Genomic DNA, 18,008 nt, shown 5'->3' with positions numbered 1-18,008 from the left:
AATGATTGTGGTAGATACTTATGGAAGGTCTACTCGGAAATTAGTCTTCTGTCTAGCTTTCTTCAGTGAATTTTCTCGCAAGAAGAGGTAATTATCCTTTTGGAATAGAAAAAAAGTAGTTCCTCTTTAATAGTGAACCACACCCTAGCTAACCTCCTTCAAATTCTATGCAAATTTGCTTGGGACCCATGAATGTGCTTTTTTCCAAGTTAAAGAGCTCAGTCAGCATTGTTCAGTTAGAATAACCTGGACCACTCACCAGGGTTTTTTTACTGGGCATTGTTTATTTTGTTTTTGAAATCAAATATCGGGGGGGGGGGGGGGGGGGGGGGGTGTCAGCTGGAGAAGAGAAATGGATGTAGACAACTGACCAACAGAACTGTGCAAATATCTTTTATAGTACCAGTCACCACATCACAAATTACATTTAAGTTCAATCCAGTTAGTAGCAGGAAAGGTGTTGTGGAAGTGACTGCAAGTAAATACAGCAGAACAGCAAAAGGTAATGACCAAAGTAATAGTTTATTGTACATGAGGTATTTTTTAGCATAGAAGGTTGTGGTTTTTTAAAATGTCTTAAGTAGTAACCTGTTCCTTTTTTTTTTTTTTTGTTAACAGCATTAAAGCTGGACGTCTCCTCTCGCACATTCCCTATCAGCTTTACACCAAGCAGTCAAGTGTTCAAAAAGGTCTCAACTTTAATAACATATGCAAACCTGAAGATGCTGTGCCAGGTCCAAGCAATATATCTAAAGATCTCAACAGGGTGTAAGTGTTTCTGATCTTGTAATGCAGATGCTAGTCATTCACCCATAATGGGTTTGCATTTATAACTACATAGTATTTTTAAAATTCATTTCAACTTTATAAGAGGGAGGGTCTGAGGCACTGAAATATAAAAATAAGGTATAGCTGTATAAATAGGTGAGGACAGAACTACGGTTACCTTGACTCCAAGCCTTGCCTCTAGTCTTTGGACCAACTTTGCATGTCTGTATGGAAGTAACAGGCATACGTTAAAGGATTCTGACTAGTGACACTGAAAAGTAGGTCTTTATTTCAAAAGCAAAAAGCTGGTATGATTTGATTGCTTTTGCTAAAGGTGCCTAGGAATAAATGTAAATTCATACTAGTTGTTAAGTTTTTTCTTTATTAGAAAAAAAGTCACAGCTTACCTTATGTATGCTAACATCAAGGTTTAAGTCATGCTTGAGAGAGAAGATTGATTAAAAAATCCAATTGCAATATAAAAAATTCTCCTAAAAGACCTTGAGAAGGGAATTGAACAGAAAGCACCAGCAAAACTCATAAGTGGCAGATGAATTGGAATTTGGAAAGAAACCTTCTGCTTCTACTGTTCTGTAGATTTTTTTAAGAGGATTCCTGCATCTTCTTCAGAAGCATGTTTGTTGTTTAGAGGCAAGAATCATAAAATTATAGAATGGTTGAGGTTGGAAGAGACCTCTGGAGGTCATCTGGTCCTACGCTACTGCTCAAACAGGGCCAAGGATACTGTACAGTATACTATACTTCCTGATTTGTAATGGTGATTTGTGTTCTTCCACAATCTGCTGATTTATTTTAAATCCAGTTCTGCGTAATGCTGAGACTTTACCATGAGTGGGATTTCTCTATATTTAGGAAAAATAAAACCAGTGGCATGAAATTAATATCCTAAGCAGTATTACTTACTCATATTTTAAACAATGAGTGACACAATCACCATCACCTCTTCTTACTGCATTGTTAATATTTTTTAAATGAGAAGAATATTCAGGCTTCCAAAAATACCAATCTGAAAAGCATGAGTTTAAAAGCCTGCCCTATTTGATATGTATCACTCAATATACAACTTTCAACCATGCAACTCCTCAAAAATATTATGTTTAATTAATCTATGATTGTGATATTCTTAACCAAATTGTTGTCACAGTTAATTGGCTTTCTGGTTTCACTAGTATACTCAGTAGCTAATTATTTCCCACCTATTTTTTTGTGTACCTAAATTGCTACCTTTGGGAGTTGGGAGTGATGGTTGGGTTTTTTTCAGCAGATCAAGAGTACGCACAACTCTTGAAGGCTTTGGTTTTAATTCCACTTAGGGTTTGTTACAGTGTAAATTTTTTTAATTAAAGCTTTACCTCTACACCGTCAGAGTAAATGTAAATTGCCAGTGCACTTGTAGCAGAATACTTTGTTTTATATGTTTTAAAGATGAAAAGTTAATTGTTTGGGTTTTTGTTAAAAGATAAGGATATGTTTAATTTATAGAGCTTGAACAGATTTTTCCTTGAGAGAAGATAAAATAAATCTAACACATTAATCTAAAATAATTTTCTAAACAATGGAGGTTTTCTATGTATACTTTCTTTTTTTGTTTGTTTGTAACCAGATAAGGAAAATCACATCTCTTGATAAAAAGATAACTCCTTCCAATGGTTTGCATATTCCTGCACCATTCGTGATGTCCATGGTGGTACAGTTCTGTTAACAAATAAATAATCATTGTAATTTGGTTGGAGACTACGGGTCAAATTAAAGGCCCTGGAAATACCTTTTCTAATGTGAGCATCATTTTTGTCACTCCCACGTAAACTCCTGGTAGTACTGCATTAATAACACACCAAATATGTGAAAACTTTTGTACAGCAATGCAGTATTTTATGACATTGAGAGGACATGGCTCAGAGTTTGAGATAATTGTCCTGAGAATGTAAAAACTACTCAAGTATATACTGATAACAATTAGGAAGATAAATACTTAGCGCGTGAAGTGACCTGTAAATGTGCCTTTTTTTTTTCAAGGGTATGTAATTAAATATTTATATCTGTTTCAGAAATCATATTAAAAAATGTGAGATGGAAAACGAGATCACACCCAATGGAGTAAGTAGCTGGAACGAAGAAGAGGAAGAAGAAAGTGATGATTTTGGATTTACAGATTTGGAGCAGATCCTACCTGGACGGAAACAAAATGGGATTCAGTCTCACAAAGACAGCACCGCCATTTTTAATGGACACACACACACTTCTACCAGTGCCTTAAAGACACAGGATTGCTTGGTGCCCTCTGGCAACGGTGTTGCAAGTCGGTTTTCTCCAGGCCCTGTGCAGGAGGAGGGGAAGACTGAAAAAGGCATGGTTGACTTTAGAGACTGCACAACGCAGCAGTTGCAGCAAAGCAACAAAAACACAGACTTTTCGTGGAATTCACATAGGACTATGAGTAATTCATCCTCATCTTCATCTTTGCACAGTAATGCTAAAATAAATGGTGCTCACCACTCCACTGTTCAGGGGCCTTCAAGCACAAAAAGCACTTCTGTACCTACTCCTAGCAAGGCAGCTTCCTTATCTGCGTCCAAACCTTCAGATTGTAGTTTTATTTCTGACTTTTATTCACGTTCAAGACTGCATCATATATCAACATGGAAGTGTGAATTGACAGAGTTTGTCAACAGCCTGCAGAGAAAAAACAGCGGTGTCTTTCCAGGAAGGGAAAAATTAAAAAAATGGAAAGCAGGCAGGTCTGCACTTAAAACTGACACAGGTAGATACTTGTTTAAGAAGGTTTATGTTGAGAAGGTCTAACTGAGACTAAGTAGGTATTGTTCAATATTCACATTACAGTTAGGCTATCTGGAAAAGCATGGTGACTTCGGTGTCTTGAAAACTGAAGGATCCAACTCCTTTTGGTTTTGTTTCTTTGGCGTTTTTTAACTTAAAATATGAGTTAATGTGATACTCTGGTCTATATTCAGTTCTTCCTTGTAGAAATAATATAGCTGCATTTTTCCAAGATCTGTGGATTGATCAAGGGGAAAAATATCACATATATCTAAATACACAAGTCTGTGGTTGCTGTGTGAAAATCTAAAGGGAAAAAAACAGAAGAAAAAAACTTGCTGCTTATAGTTCAATGTGATAATTTAAAAGATGAGTAGCATTTGAAAGTGAACTAAATTCTGAATTTTTTTTTGTTAGCAGGAATTTTATATACCTCTGGGTCTGTTTAAATGGGTAGCAGTGTCATATGAGACTTCAGAACCTGGCTTGTGACAGAAGAGAAATGTTTTATGTCATTATATCAAGGGCCAAAATGAAAAAAGTGTGTAATTCACGAGAAGCAAAGTGTTACAAGTATAGATAAAGTATTTTGCATCTTTAGAATCTCTCTTTTACAGTTCTATTCAATTAAAAGGCTAGCTCTGTACCATCGAAGAGATTCTGATTCTGTTGTGCTGTAAAAATATTCACCTGTAATCATGAAAATATGCTTGATGATAAATTACCACATCCTAAAAAATGATTGTTAGATAAGTAAATTAACTGATTCTGTGTTTGTGCTAGGACACCCCAGTTACAAAACATTTTAGCTTACAAACTACCTTAATGTGTATTTTTTTCCATCAAAATATGGTATAAGCTAATATATTTTTATTTTCTCTTTGATTTGGCCTAGAGTATTCAAATAGTTAATGACTCTGTTTCAGTTGGCAAGTAGCAGCTTCTTAAGTGTTAACTTGATCACTTGATTTGTAAATACGCCCTTTATAAGACAGTCCTTATTTTTCAAAGAATGGGTTCAAATGGTAAATTATTAAAAACAGGAAAACATATTTTCTGATTGCTCAGTAATTAACTCAGATGTTAAGCAGAACAATTCACTTGATGTGTTGAAATATTTTTTCACTGTTACACTTTATGTGTTGTTCAGATTAAGATATTTTGTCATTGTTGTTATATACAGACTCCTCTGGTAGGTAAGCAACTTAGACATGCAGGCTTAAACTTCTGGGATACTTGACACAAGTATTGCTGGTGCTTTAGGTGTGTAGGTTTTTCAGTCTGGAGCTATCTTGCTCATCTTTGCTGAACGTTTGCGTGAGTGTAGGTACAGCAATGCCAAAATCCAATTGCATGGTAGGTTTGAAACTCATTTTGGTGTGTTTCATGAAGAATTAATGGTAGCTTTTAGTGCAGCTAAGCTTTTTTATCTTTTGGATATCTTCTGATTGATGAACAAAAGGGAGTAAAGCTCTCTGTTCAAATTCAGTGTTAATGTAACAAAATTAAGATCCAGTTCCCACAACATGCATTAATCTTCTTGGGTTGGGGGATCTTGTTAGGTAGAAGGTATTAATTGTGAGAAAAGAAAATAGAAACTTTAGGCTGATACATTGGTGAGGCTGTTTGTTTACTCTTTGTATTTACATTTCTCTAAGAATTTTGTAAATGTAAGTATCTTTTTGGTGAGAAGAAACAAAATTCTTTATAATTTAAGGTCATAAGAATCTGATAATAGTCCTTGATGACTACTGTGAGCAGTACCAAAGTGTATAAATTAGGGTTCAAGTTTTCTGTTGGTGTATCTTCATACTAGGTAATGTGTCTGTTGCGAGCTCAGCCAAGCCGCAGAGCTGTATAATGCACGTGGATATGGATTGCTTCTTTGTGTCTGTGGCTATCCGAAATAGACCAGATCTCAAAGGTCAGTATTTAATTCTACATGTTACAGTTTACTCAGTTAAGCCTTTAAAAACAAAACCAAACTTGCACGCGTACAAAATGAACTTTGAATGTTAATCTTTTTTTCTGGGATCTTTGATAATCAGACCATCCAATTTTCATATTTCTGCTTACTTTGTCACAATCCAAAAGCGAGTGGAAGAGAGAACGTGAATTCTCCTTGCTGTCTCCTTTCAGTATAACATTGCACATATCTTATTGAGACTTAAATCTACCATATTACACATTGGAGATCAAGTTCTAGCTGTACCAAAAGTGGGTTTTGGTCACTCTCTGTTTAAAAAAAAAAAGTATGGAATATCCTAGTAATTTTTCTGAAGTAATGTAAGGAGCTTTGTTTAACTGAAAAGTGGAAAGGTCAAGGCTGAGAATTAATTGTCTCTTTGCCTCATTCTTCTTTTTCAACAGATATTTGCTTCTCCTTCTCTTTCCTGTCTATGGTCTTACACATGAAATATTATAAGGCCTGGAGGGTGAACAATTCAGTTGGCATTGTCCGAGTTGTGTGATCATCCTTAGGGCATAGGAAGAGTTAGTGGAGCTCATTAGTACCTTTGGGTGGTTTTTCACAGCTGTACCGTTCAGAAAAGGAGATAGTATTTGTTCTGTTAAAACACTGAACTTTGATGATGCACAAGTCTGACGGCTTGTTGCAGTGGTGACCATGTGACACCCAGCTGTCATAGACCTTGGGAAAGAAGACTAAGCAGTATACGCAATTCCTCTGCTCTCTTCTGTCCAAAGGCAGGGGGTAACTGTATCAAAGATACTCATGGTATGTTTGGGTCTTTAAAACTTTATATTCTGCCAAGTTTCAAATTCCGTTACTGGAATATGAAGAACCTAGGACTGTTCTGCAAATATTTTTTCTGTTCCACGGAAGTCTGCCAGAACTTTCAGTGCATAAATTACCTTCCTGTAGAAAGATTGTGGAGGTGTTGATATTACTAAGAAGTCAAAAGTTTACTAAAGATTTGATTTTGTACAGTTAATTAAACAAGTGAAACCGAGTGTGTTGGTGTATATCTACTCTTCTAGTTTACTTAAGCTAATAAACACCATGAAGTATTTAAAATTGGTGCAGTGTTTGCTGTGTCTTAAACGAATGAATCATTAGGATATAGGTGAAGTTTCACAGCTTCCATTTATACTTGCTATTAAAGACAAACTAGAATGGCTGTATTTTCACGCTTCAAAAGCTTTTCTTCCTTACACGTGACTGCAATTAAGACAGCAAATTAATAGTCACAGTGCAAAGTCACTTTCATAGCTGTTTCCTCCTTAATGCTGTAAGAGTGTGTAAGCTTGAAAGAAATTATAAAAAAGTAAAGCAGACATCTTTATGGTCTTACCCTAGTTGTGCTATTATTAAAATGTAAGCTATTACAGATGTTGACGGATAAGTACATGCATTTCTTCTCCACAGGAAAACCAGTAGCTGTTACTAGTAACAGAGGTGCAGGAAAGGCACCGCTGCGCCCTGGTGCAAACCCCCAGCTTGAACAGCAATATTACCAGCATAAGCTATTGAATGGCAAAGCAGGTACAGATAAGTCTGTCTGTTTGTCTGTATGTTTTTAACTTTTGTTATTGAAGACTTCTTCCTTAAAGTTATTAATAAGGTGCACAGTGGATAAATTTGTTTTTTTTATGTCGGGGATTTCAGAAAAGAAATATGTTTGGACAACATGGTGCTCTGTGGCCTCAGTAATAACATGCCACTGTGACTTCTTGTTAGCTTTGCTCAGTATGGGTTAATTATTTTAGATTAATTTTAGCTTTTACTCACTTTCATTGAGGTTGAGTATAATACATAATGTTAACTAATTATTTGAAATAAGAAATAAATACAGATTGTCCGGGATCACTTCGTTCTGAGTAAGTTTATTATAGAGAAGAAGATGCAAAATAAATTTTAAAAGGCTACTAAAACTTTTTTACTATAAAAGTAGAAGTGAAAGCACATGGCCAGTGAGAATTTGATTGTTTGAAGTTGGTTTTTGAATTGCGTGTGTACAATATCTGTGTACAATGAGGTAATCTGGGGAGTCCTGAGAGCATTTTAGGTTTCTGGAAAGTCTGTGCAACTTCCGTGAGTTCTGTCTCTCTGGTACTTTGTTTCCTCAAAACCAGAGCATCTGTCATAGTTTGAGAATTCCTTACTTGCCTGTAGTAATTTAGAAATTTGTTACTTCCTGTGTCCTCAAGTAGTAGTATACTAATGTAAACAAAACCTTAATTAACAAGTTTTATTATTATACTGCCTGGACATGGGCAAGTATATTGATAAACACAGGCAACTTGTTTCTCTTTTTTTCTCAGTCTGCTTAATCAGCTTGAAACTTAGTTTTTACCACAAGGTTGATAAACAGTGCATATACAAGGGGGCACCTGCTATTTATTTTCAGTTTAAATTTGGAAGTTGAGATCCTCTTTTGCCCGTTGTGTATGCACTTTTTACCAACCTTGTGGTAGCAAGTACTACTGTTACAAACTTACACCTACGTGAGTTACTTTGTTGATACAAGAGGTAGAAAAAGACAAGTTGTTCTTCCATGGTTGTTCCTGAAATGTCAGTACTTAAAAAAAAAAACAAAACAAAACCAAAACTAAGAAATTCTGCCAATTTTCAAAGATATTTGGAAACAAGGTGTTACAGGAAGTCATGCCATTTTATTTGTATTTTTCTGTAGTTTAAGGACAGTTCAAAACTGAGGTAGAATATATGTTCGTGGAACCCACTGGCCTTTAACTTTTTAAGGACTTTTCAGGATGCTCCAGACAGCTTCTGCTGTGTTGTTTGCAATGCCATGTATAAGTCTGTTACAAATAGCTGTGGTTTTTATGGAGTTGGATTTTCTGTAGTGTAGCTTGTGTATGACCTATTTATTGGTAGTTCGGTTTTGTACAGTGACTTCGTAACTTTTGTTATGACCTTACTGGGTAAGGGTGTGACTGCACTGAATCTCAAGTGATGTTTGGAGAGTGGGGCAGTTAAATTATGGAAGTTTAGCTGATACCTAGCACGTTCTTTGTGATTCACAGATTCAATAGTATCTCTTCTACTATATTTACTGCTTAAGGGTACAGCAGATTTCAGCCTCGTATAACAAACTCAGTTTCTTACTGCAGCAGCTTTTTCTGGATATCCACACATTCATTTCTTTAACTTCAGCATCCAGTCTCACTGGCTTGCACACAGGCAGGCAGCTAGATCTTTCATTCTTGATATTTAGTATGACTGTGCAACATATTGTTTTGGTGAAAAGATTTTTTCCTAACACTCTTTTTATAGTCTCTACCTCATTAGCTGCAGTTCATAATATTTTTTAGTCTCTTTTAAAAATTTTTTTCTCCACATACAAAGTTTTTATCAACAAAAAATACAATCTGTTTCTGCTTGCATTCTCATAAATACATGGCTTGTCTTCCTTTTGGGGAAAAGAAATTACAGTTAGTTATGGTCTTAGATGAAAAGATGGAATTGCAAGTTAGGCTTTTCTAACATCACAGTATCTTAGAAAGTGTATGTGAAACACTTGACAGCATGTGTTTAACTGTGCCATGACAGACGTAAATATGGCCCAGTAGCCACATGTATCCCGTGGAAAAGTACTTTTTCTGAAATACCAAAAATCCAGAATGCTGAATTATGCTGTTAAACATACACATGTTTGGGGACATGTTATATAAATGAAATAAAAATGTAGTTAGGACGAACTTTGAAAATGAGCATATTTTTACATCCATGCTTCAACATGGAGCCCACTTCATTTTTTGATGCTTCATGCTTTCCAGACTGTTCTCTGATTTTTGCCTTCTCCAGGTCTTGCTTATTAGAAAAAATGTTCCAAATTTAAAAAACCCAAATAAACAAACCCCTTATGAATCACTTTTGGCCAAATGCTCAATTCTGCTGCTTCAGCTACTTCTATTTTTTGCAAATTACTTCTTTAGTGATTCTGGTTCCTGCCTTTGATCTGCAGTGCTAGACAAATATCTAGTGACAGTAGAATCTTGAATCTTTCATGAAATACTTTCTTTTTCTTGTTTGAATTCATCCAAAAATGTATAACTTTTAAATTAAAAAAACTTGCTATCAGTCTCACCCCTAAATCTCCAAATTGGAGATAGCCTTTCTGGGTAGTGGAGATTACTCCTCTACATACATGCCATCTTTAACATTCATGTTCTAAAGATAGAAGATTAACATATGTTAATCGGGATTCATAGTTTGGGGTCTCTTTTCCATGGCCAGGATGCCCAAGATGTGAATGTTTTCTAGGCTTCCTTTCCCTCAACCCTAGTATCTCCCTTTTTTTCATTCTAAAGAGCAGCAGATTTTAACCATCATATTAGTCACAGATTTATTCTCAGCGATTTCTTTTTCACAGACTTGGGTCCTGGCCTCTGATTTCTTCATCCGTTGCTCCACATTCACCATGTGCCTGTCTAGTTTCCCAGCTTTTGATGAGAGGTTCTCTACCTTGCCTTCCATTGAGGACAATGTGTTCTGCATTGCCCTGAATTTCACATGAAGTGACTCCATCAGCTCATGGGGGGATCTGCTCTGCTGCGATGTGGAAAAAGTCGACGAGTCCAGTGAAGATAGACAAGATGACAGCATCATCTCAGGCCAGGGCACAGGAAGGCATGGACTAAAGAAATTGTTCTTGTCATTCTTATCTTTATTTGGGGCATAATTTTGCTCTGATTTTCAGTTGCAGACATCTTAGGTAACTTACTGAGTTCATCATACATTAAAATATTTAAGACATTAAAAGGTGCACCAGTTTAGCAGAAATACTGAATAAAAGCAGTTTTTCACCAGTCAGGCTCTACCTCTGCTGTCTCCACTCACTCATTACAGCACTTTTTCTGGTCTGATAACTACTTGTATGTGCACATAGCACCATGTTTCCTTTCAGTCAAATTGCAATAAGTTGTTAGTACCACAAAAAATAATAAGGCATTGTGGCACTCTGAAGAAAACTCATTGTTTATTGTATTATAAAGGTGTATGGTATTAAGTAGACTACAGTAATGAAAAAGAACTATAACATACATATTGGATTTCGTTTTAAGTAAATAGAGCTTTTTGTCTGTATGATACTTTGCTGTTTTGATTCTCATGGGGAGTTTGGGAGGGCATAGTAGTTTTTGCATCTAGCCATTTTGTTAGGCTGGTCTATATTTAGAGTATAGGCATGTACCTTTCAAGGCTTACATACTGTGAAAATGCAAATAGAAAGGAATAGAAAATGCTTTACTTTGTTCCAGTGTTCTAGTACCTAGTATGCAGTGGGCCTGGAGGACTCTTTAAAATTTGTCTAAGAGCATGCAGTAAAGTTTTATAGAATTAGGGAATGTCTGTCTCATTTTAAGTCTGGGGTTGCAGTATTTATAATTGTATCATTTTGATCCAACATAAATCTGTGGTGATATTTGAAATAAGTTGACATACCCTAATAAGAGAGTTATTAGGAAGTAGCAGCAGAAGTTTTGTCAATTAATAGCCACATAACAGTATTAAAGGAAATACAACTTTATAGCTAGTGTTTTTTTAATTTGAGCTAATTAGCATTCTGGTTATTTCCCTTCTTAAAAATCACTTTGCAGTATCTAGACTGTTAGAAACATGGTTTTAAGTAATAGGTTGTAAGTATGATAAAAAGTGGGTTTGTATTCTGAATTTAATTTCTGTGTTCTGGTGGTAGTTGTGCTTTTTGTAAAAGCAAATATAGCTAAGTGTCTTGTTCAGCCAAGGAGCTGGTAAATTTTTTAGTGTCTTTTATTTGTTTACAGGATATGGTTGTAGCAGTTAGCCTCAAGCATTTGATCATTTTTATTGTCATTAAAGCTAACTGAGATCAGTCTTATTTTACAGTATAGTGTATGTAGTCACCAACAAGCTGCTGTGTAGTAATTTGCGGGGAAATCTTCTGGAAGAAACAGAATTTTTCTGTAGCTTAATGTTCTTCTCAGTAATGTGTATCAACCTATCTGCAGAGAGATATTACTATGGGCGAGGGAGGGGTCTGGGACTTTTTTTTCTGGACCATGATATGAATCAATATAATATTAAGAACCTCTTCATCAACAGGTAGCAGTATAAAAATTGTATAAAATCCAGAATTTTAATTTTATTCACATTCATTCTGTTGAACTCTTAAGAAAAATAGCATAAAAAACAATATAAATATTGTTTTCCAAGCAGAAATTAGAGTACCTGATAAGGTGGACTCATCAGTCTGGGAGCATCTGGATTCCACACATGTAAATGGAGCTGACTTTGATCTCACTGTTCTGTCCATGGCTGAAATAGCTTCCTGTAGTTATGAAGCCAGGTAAGTAAAAGTTACTGATCAGGTTGCTTGAAAATCTCATAAAGAGAGGCATAAATTTTCCAAAAATAGGAATTGTTAAGTCAGTTCCTTTAAATTTATCTAAAAGGAATGGTTTTTAATGTTTTCAAAAATCGTAGTTATATAGGTTAGAATTTAACACAAGGTCTTCCCTATGGATGTTGCTGCTTTTAAACACTTCTTAATAGCTCTCAACCTAACACACGTTACTTGAAATTAAGCTATTAATGAAAACCTTATGCCATTCACTGTGATATTGTTGATTTCATGATGTTATCTTCACTTCTTTGTATCAAAATTGCATTCTTTTATGGAATTAAGAACACATTGTCACTGAAGGTTTTAGTTAAAATCAGATAGTAAGTGTGATTACTAAACTTAAAACCATTTCTTGCACAGGTTATATTGAGCATCCCCAATAACATAGATTATAAATATTCAGAATATGAAACAACTTGTTATAAATATAAGCACAGTGTGGGAAATACAGTTTTCTTCCCTGATGGAAATAATACTCCAGGAATTACTCCTTCATTGGAACCTTTCACAAGCATGCTAGGATAGGCAGGCTTATATTAGTATCTCAAAAGCTTAAAGAGATAATTCATATTTGTGGGAAAAGACAAATGCTTCATTTGGAAATACGCCATGTTAATTTGTGGAAAAGTTGCTACTGTGTTTATTTGGGGTTCTTTTAATTATTTGCTTGTAGACAAGTCGGCATAAAGAATGGAATGTTTTTTGGCCAAGCAAAAAAGTTGTGTCCAAATCTTCAGGCAGTTTCGTATGATTTTGATGCATACAAAGAAGTTGCACGGACAGTATATGAAATATTAGCAAGGTAACATATGCTGCTTATTTACATTATCTTTCATGGGAAGGTTATCAAGCGTATTTTATTTGCCACTCCTGAATGCCATTATTCGATTTAGTATTTTCATCTCCATGTTACTCTTCAGCTTCAATAAAGCCATTCCTATTTGAGATCTTCCTTTTGTAGTATTTTTGTTATTTTGAGCGCCATGCTTCTTCTGAGCATTCTTTTATCTTGGAGCCAAATCCTGTAAACAGTCAACATCTGACTTCCAAAGGAGTCCTTGTTAAATTTTTTCCTGATTACACTATGAGAAGCAGATCCTTGCTTAGTAGTGAGATTCTTCCAAGAGGTTTGAGTAACTTAAGAAAGCGTTATTGGAGTAACATCTATTAGAAACTACTTTCTGGTTTAAAATGCGCTTGAACAAAACTGGAAGTTCATTATTGTTAATGAAAAAATAAATATTCAACTCCTTCTCCAGCTGTTCCTTTAAAATCACGCATGTTGAAATTAGTCCTACATTAGTAATGTTACTGTAATTTGCTATTTTAGCATTTTTAATATGTAAGTGATGTGTGATACCAAATAAGCAGGGAAATGCCACCACAAAAGGAAGACTTTATTTGCTACATATTTGTTTTAACAGATGGTGAGCTGTTGCTGGTGTTTCACCTCCTTTACTTTGTGTTGATAGCTATACTCATAACATCGAAGCAGTCAGTTGTGATGAAGCACTAGTAGATATCACTGAAATCCTTACAGAGACCAGATTGACTCCTGATGAACTTGCAAATGCTATCCGCACCGAAATCAAGGCCCAAACTAAATGCCCTGCTTCTGTTGGGATGGGTAAGTACCTAACTTCATTTCTGTTTGCAAGCAGTGCCTGCTATTGTTAGGTGTATCAAAACTATGTACGATTGCTAAAACTCTTCAAGTGTTCGTGCAATATGGAATATATTGCCATTTACATTAAATTAGTATAAATAAAAATGCAAGGAAATCTTCAGAAATGGAAAGTTTTAAGTAAAAATATATAACATTGCTATCACTTCTTTGTTTTCTGAACGGTATGCTAAAATTCCATCTATGTGGTATTCTTACATTAATTTTTATGAAATGCTACTGTATCTTTCCAGTAAATAGAAAAATGAGCACAGATTCTGTTCTTTATCAGAGATAGCAGTAAGAGTTTATGGGGTGGCATGATGTAGCATAATTATTATAAGGTATTGAAAGCAGAGATTTGTGTGATTTGTAGTAGGTGTGGTATATGAAATCACACATCTGAAAAGACTTCCTTGATTTCTTTTTACATTAATACTAGAGTTGAGTATCTGTAAATAAACATACTGAGTGTATACAAATGTATGGAATGCACTTGTGAGACAAGCTGAAATTCATTATTGTAAGCAGAATTCTTCCTTTATTTCTTATGATATCATAGTATGAAGACTAATTCCCTGGATTCCTGTTTGTGTCTTGTTTTGAATTGAAACATGTTTGTAATCTTCTTTATATGCTTATTTAGTGGTTTTTTTTCTATAGAAGGAGCGGAATTAGTTTTTAAAGCGTTACTTTCTAATCTGATATCATAGTTCTCTTACTAATTGCAAGAGACAAACACCCATGAGCAATTTTTTTTTCTAATGATCAATTTCTGTGAGATACTGGAAAACAATTTTGGTATCTAGAAATTCATACGGTAGGCACCCTACAAGGACTTTGTCTCTTCACTCATAATTAAATAAAGTAAAATAAATAAGCCAGAGGAAACAATTGTAATTGTACTGTGACATGATTATAGAGACCTTATTTCAAAAACATGGTCTGCCAGAAAGATACATCTTGTGTGATTTATATGTTGTCCAGTGGGAAAGTTCTACCAATATAATAAAACATAAACTGGATAGATACTGTTATACTGTCGAGATCTCCTCTCAATGCAGTTGTCTGATTAGAGATAAATTTAAAAGGACATGCTTATGCCAGTTGAGTAAACTTAATTTTTACCATAGAGATTTTAGTGGCTAAACTAAACCGATTTAAACAATACTAGTGAAAGATTAAACACTCAACTATGAACATCCTGTATCTTGGTTTCTCATTTGTTAAGTAAGGTATTAGTTTTTTCCTCCTTTACTTCAGTGTTGTGGAAATATTACACTGCAGTAGGTAAATCACTGAGATTTCGTGGTATTAGAGGTTATGTTGATATGTTTGGTAAATAAGAGGATCAGAAATCTTCAGATAGACAAAACATGGATTCCCAAAGTTAAATAGGAAATTGGGTGAGGAATCTGTCATTAATCGTTTCCTCAATTTAACCTCTCAGGAGAAACAGTGCATATAAAACTGTTACTGTTCTTATTGACTAAAATGTTAGAATAGACAAAAAGAACGTGAACACAGGTGGGAGGAGAAGAGCAATTGTAACACAGTGCTGTGAGTTGTGAATTGCCCTGACCTTTTATGAGTTTGCTTTATCTTAGTACAGGGTGTTTGAGTGGCAATAATGAATCTCTTTGGGTATCATTTCAGAGATCCTATTGGCTGGGCACGGATAAGTCTATAAACAGGCAAGAAAAGATGCTGAAATAGGTCTTGTTCCCACCACACTTTATAAGTGCATGTAACCATTTAATAAAGTCATTGGATGTTTTTTTTTTTTGTGAATGCTCAGGCCCAAATATTAGCTTAATTCCAGTATTTCACATATAATAATATACTTGGTAGAATTGTCACCTAAGTATTACTTACATTGACCACGGTGGATATTTTGAAGTTCTGCTGTGTTAGAGTATTACACTCCAAAATTTTCAGCCATTTGCACTTCACTGTTCATCTGTACTTCTACGTGTGTAGAACATTTCCAAAACAAAAAAATTCAGTGGTCTTAGTGAAGTGTCCCACGCTTATCTGTTAGTTGGGGTTTTTTGGTGGGTTTTTGGTTGGTTGGTTTTAACTTTGCAATTCCAGTTACCACTACAGTTACACTGCCATAATCACAAATACTGCTAGGTGCTATTTTGGAAATAGATACTGCAACTATAAATGAATATATTTCATTAATTTATTTGTAAAAGACAAAGAACTTGACTATACTTTCTGCATTTTTCATTGACTGTTGAACTGCAGCATCCTACTTGAGCAGACAGAAGTTACCACAGACATAGTTTAATTTGTTGTTTTTACAGGTTCCAATATTCTGCTGGCCAGAATGGCAACTCGTAAAGCAAAACCAGATGGACAGTATCACTTAAAACCTGAAGAAGTGGATGACTTTATCAGAGGGCAACTTGTTACCAGTCTTCCAGGTACTCCTCTTTTTTACAGGACGTTTTGCCTCCTGATATTAAAACCCTTTCAGCTACAAATCTCTGTTCTGGATCAAACAAGATTAGATGCTATTCCATGGTTATGATCTGAAAAAAGAAGATATACTGATTTCTGAAAATTTCTGAAATTTCTGAAAAGAATCTCTGTGACCGTTTTTATCTTTGAGAAGTATCTTTTTTAGCAAAGAATTTTACAGATCACACAGCATGGTCAATGGAGTCTTCCTCAGAGTTTAGTATGTTACACAACCTTATATTCTTTAACAAGATTATTTAGATGGGTCATTTCAAGTGGGTGCTAGCTTGATGTATCATAACGAATGTAATAAAACAGTAACATTGGGTACTTATCGTTGAGAGAGGCAGGGTTTCCTTAGGACTGAGAACTGGCCCAAGAAAGTATTCTTTCTAAAAAGGAGTGTATGAAGTCAGGAGTTGGAAAAAAATAGTACAGGTGCCATAATAAAGTAGAGAGTATATGAAGGGAAAAAGGAGAGGGGAGAAGAGTTTGTTTAATTTCTGCTGCATCTAAGAAACTCTGAGAGATTTAGAAGAGAATAAGGACAGAAGGAAAATGAAGAAATAAAATTTGGCAGAGGAGAATGTTGCCAGACTAGTGTTTCTGCTTGCAACATGAGCTGTATTAGAATGGCTGATAAATAGAGAGGAAGGTGGAAGGTAAGGCTACTGTGGGAGTGTTACCACTGCTATGCTCTGGAACCAGCTATAGACAGTTCTTGGTTTGGGTAGACCTAGAATACACATTAGGCATTTGTTACACAGGTAGTAATTATTTTTTTTTGTGTAAGGATCTTGAGTCAATGGTGTACTGCAAACTGTGACAGAATGTGTTGATTCTTTTAAAGTAGTAGTTGTTTGTCAAATTCCAACTTTTTTTGCCTAGTCGTCTGAAGAAATGATTGTGACAATGATTATGATTTATAATTTGCAATTATGACAGTACTAATAATTTTATGAACAGTTTGGCAGTTTCAGCCAAGTGTTACTGAGAGATAGAAGTTCTAGTGACATAAAGTTTCCACAAGTTGTGAAAAATGACAGCTTGACAGAAGGGAGTGATCCAAATGGGTACATCCTTTGAGGGACAGGCAAGCAATATTCAGCCATTGTACATTTTGGCAGTAGTTCCCAGTCATCACATATATAGCCAGAGCACATGTTTTCTGGCCTGCATTCCTTGGTCCGATAGGAGGGAGAAGGGTATTTCAGTAAAGGAGAACTGGAGCGATTGAGTGGGATGCCTGTGGACATAGAGAAGACCAAGGAGAGAGCTGGAGGGGAGGAAAGAAGCATTTCTGGCTCACAGGTTTTCAGGAGGTTCTCCAAGGCATAGCGTGATTCACAGAGAGGTCGCAGGGAGCTGGAGTTACTGTGCTGGGAGAGTGTTAGACAGCAAGGACATGTGGAATACACCTGTATGAAAACAGGCTTTATTGTATTTTTTAATTGTTCCAGGAAAATACTTAAAAGATTTGTAAGCTAAAGTGTTTCCTGGCATCGGACTCTGTATTGTATTGTTATTCAGTACTTTAGCAGTGTAATGTGACACAGACATTGTGCAGAAAGTGCTGAATAAGCACTCATTTATGCTTTGTATGTTAGTGATCAGCCGAGCTCAGCCTGCATGTGTACACACATATTTAGTGTTCAGTGTTCAAAATAGTATTTTTCTCTGTTTAAGAAAAAAAAAGAGAAGGGAAACAAAAAATAGACAGCAATAGACACTGAAATGGAAAAATGGTAGGAATAGCGTACATAGAGTAGGTTTACCAGAAATTCACTTTACATATCCCCTTCCATAGCCAAACATAATTTACAGCACAGCACCATTTCTCTTTGGCATAACTTATAGGAGATATTTTTCCTCCAGAAAATTATTCATCTAGTACTGTGCTTTGACTTGAATATTTTAAAGTTTTCAGAATTCACTTGCATGTT

The 18,008-nt window shown here is 35.4% G+C and overlaps 1 protein-coding gene across 6 annotated transcripts in view; it reads left to right on the top strand.

Annotated features, from left to right (window-relative positions):
* REV1 (REV1 DNA directed polymerase) overlaps window positions 1-18,008 on the top strand; it is a 61,659-nt gene that overhangs the window by 23,275 nt on the left and 20,376 nt on the right. For 4 of the 6 annotated variants that reach the window (XM_064438908.1, XM_064438882.1, XM_064438901.1 and 1 more), the window contains 8 exons: window positions 619-768; window positions 2,838-3,550; window positions 5,384-5,491; window positions 6,956-7,072; window positions 11,744-11,876; window positions 12,607-12,735; window positions 13,406-13,560; window positions 15,909-16,028. In XM_064438908.1, coding sequence (XP_064294978.1) covers window positions 619-768; window positions 2,838-3,550; window positions 5,384-5,491; window positions 6,956-7,072; window positions 11,744-11,876; window positions 12,607-12,735; window positions 13,406-13,560; window positions 15,909-16,028 — 1,625 coding nt within the window. Of the gene's footprint in view, window positions 1-618; window positions 769-2,837; window positions 3,551-5,383; window positions 5,492-6,955; window positions 7,073-9,949; window positions 10,266-11,743; window positions 11,877-12,606; window positions 12,736-13,405; window positions 13,561-15,908; window positions 16,029-18,008 lie in introns of those variants that run through there. The other 2 variants (XM_064438890.1, XM_064438918.1) reach the window with 2 other exon arrangements.

Source organism: Phalacrocorax carbo, chromosome 1, assembly GCF_963921805.1.
Source record: "Phalacrocorax carbo chromosome 1, bPhaCar2.1, whole genome shotgun sequence".
NCBI classification, from domain to species: domain Eukaryota; kingdom Metazoa; phylum Chordata; class Aves; order Suliformes; family Phalacrocoracidae; genus Phalacrocorax; species Phalacrocorax carbo.
Note: the sequence above shows the minus strand (reverse complement) of the source record. Positions and strands in the feature narration are given on the sequence as shown.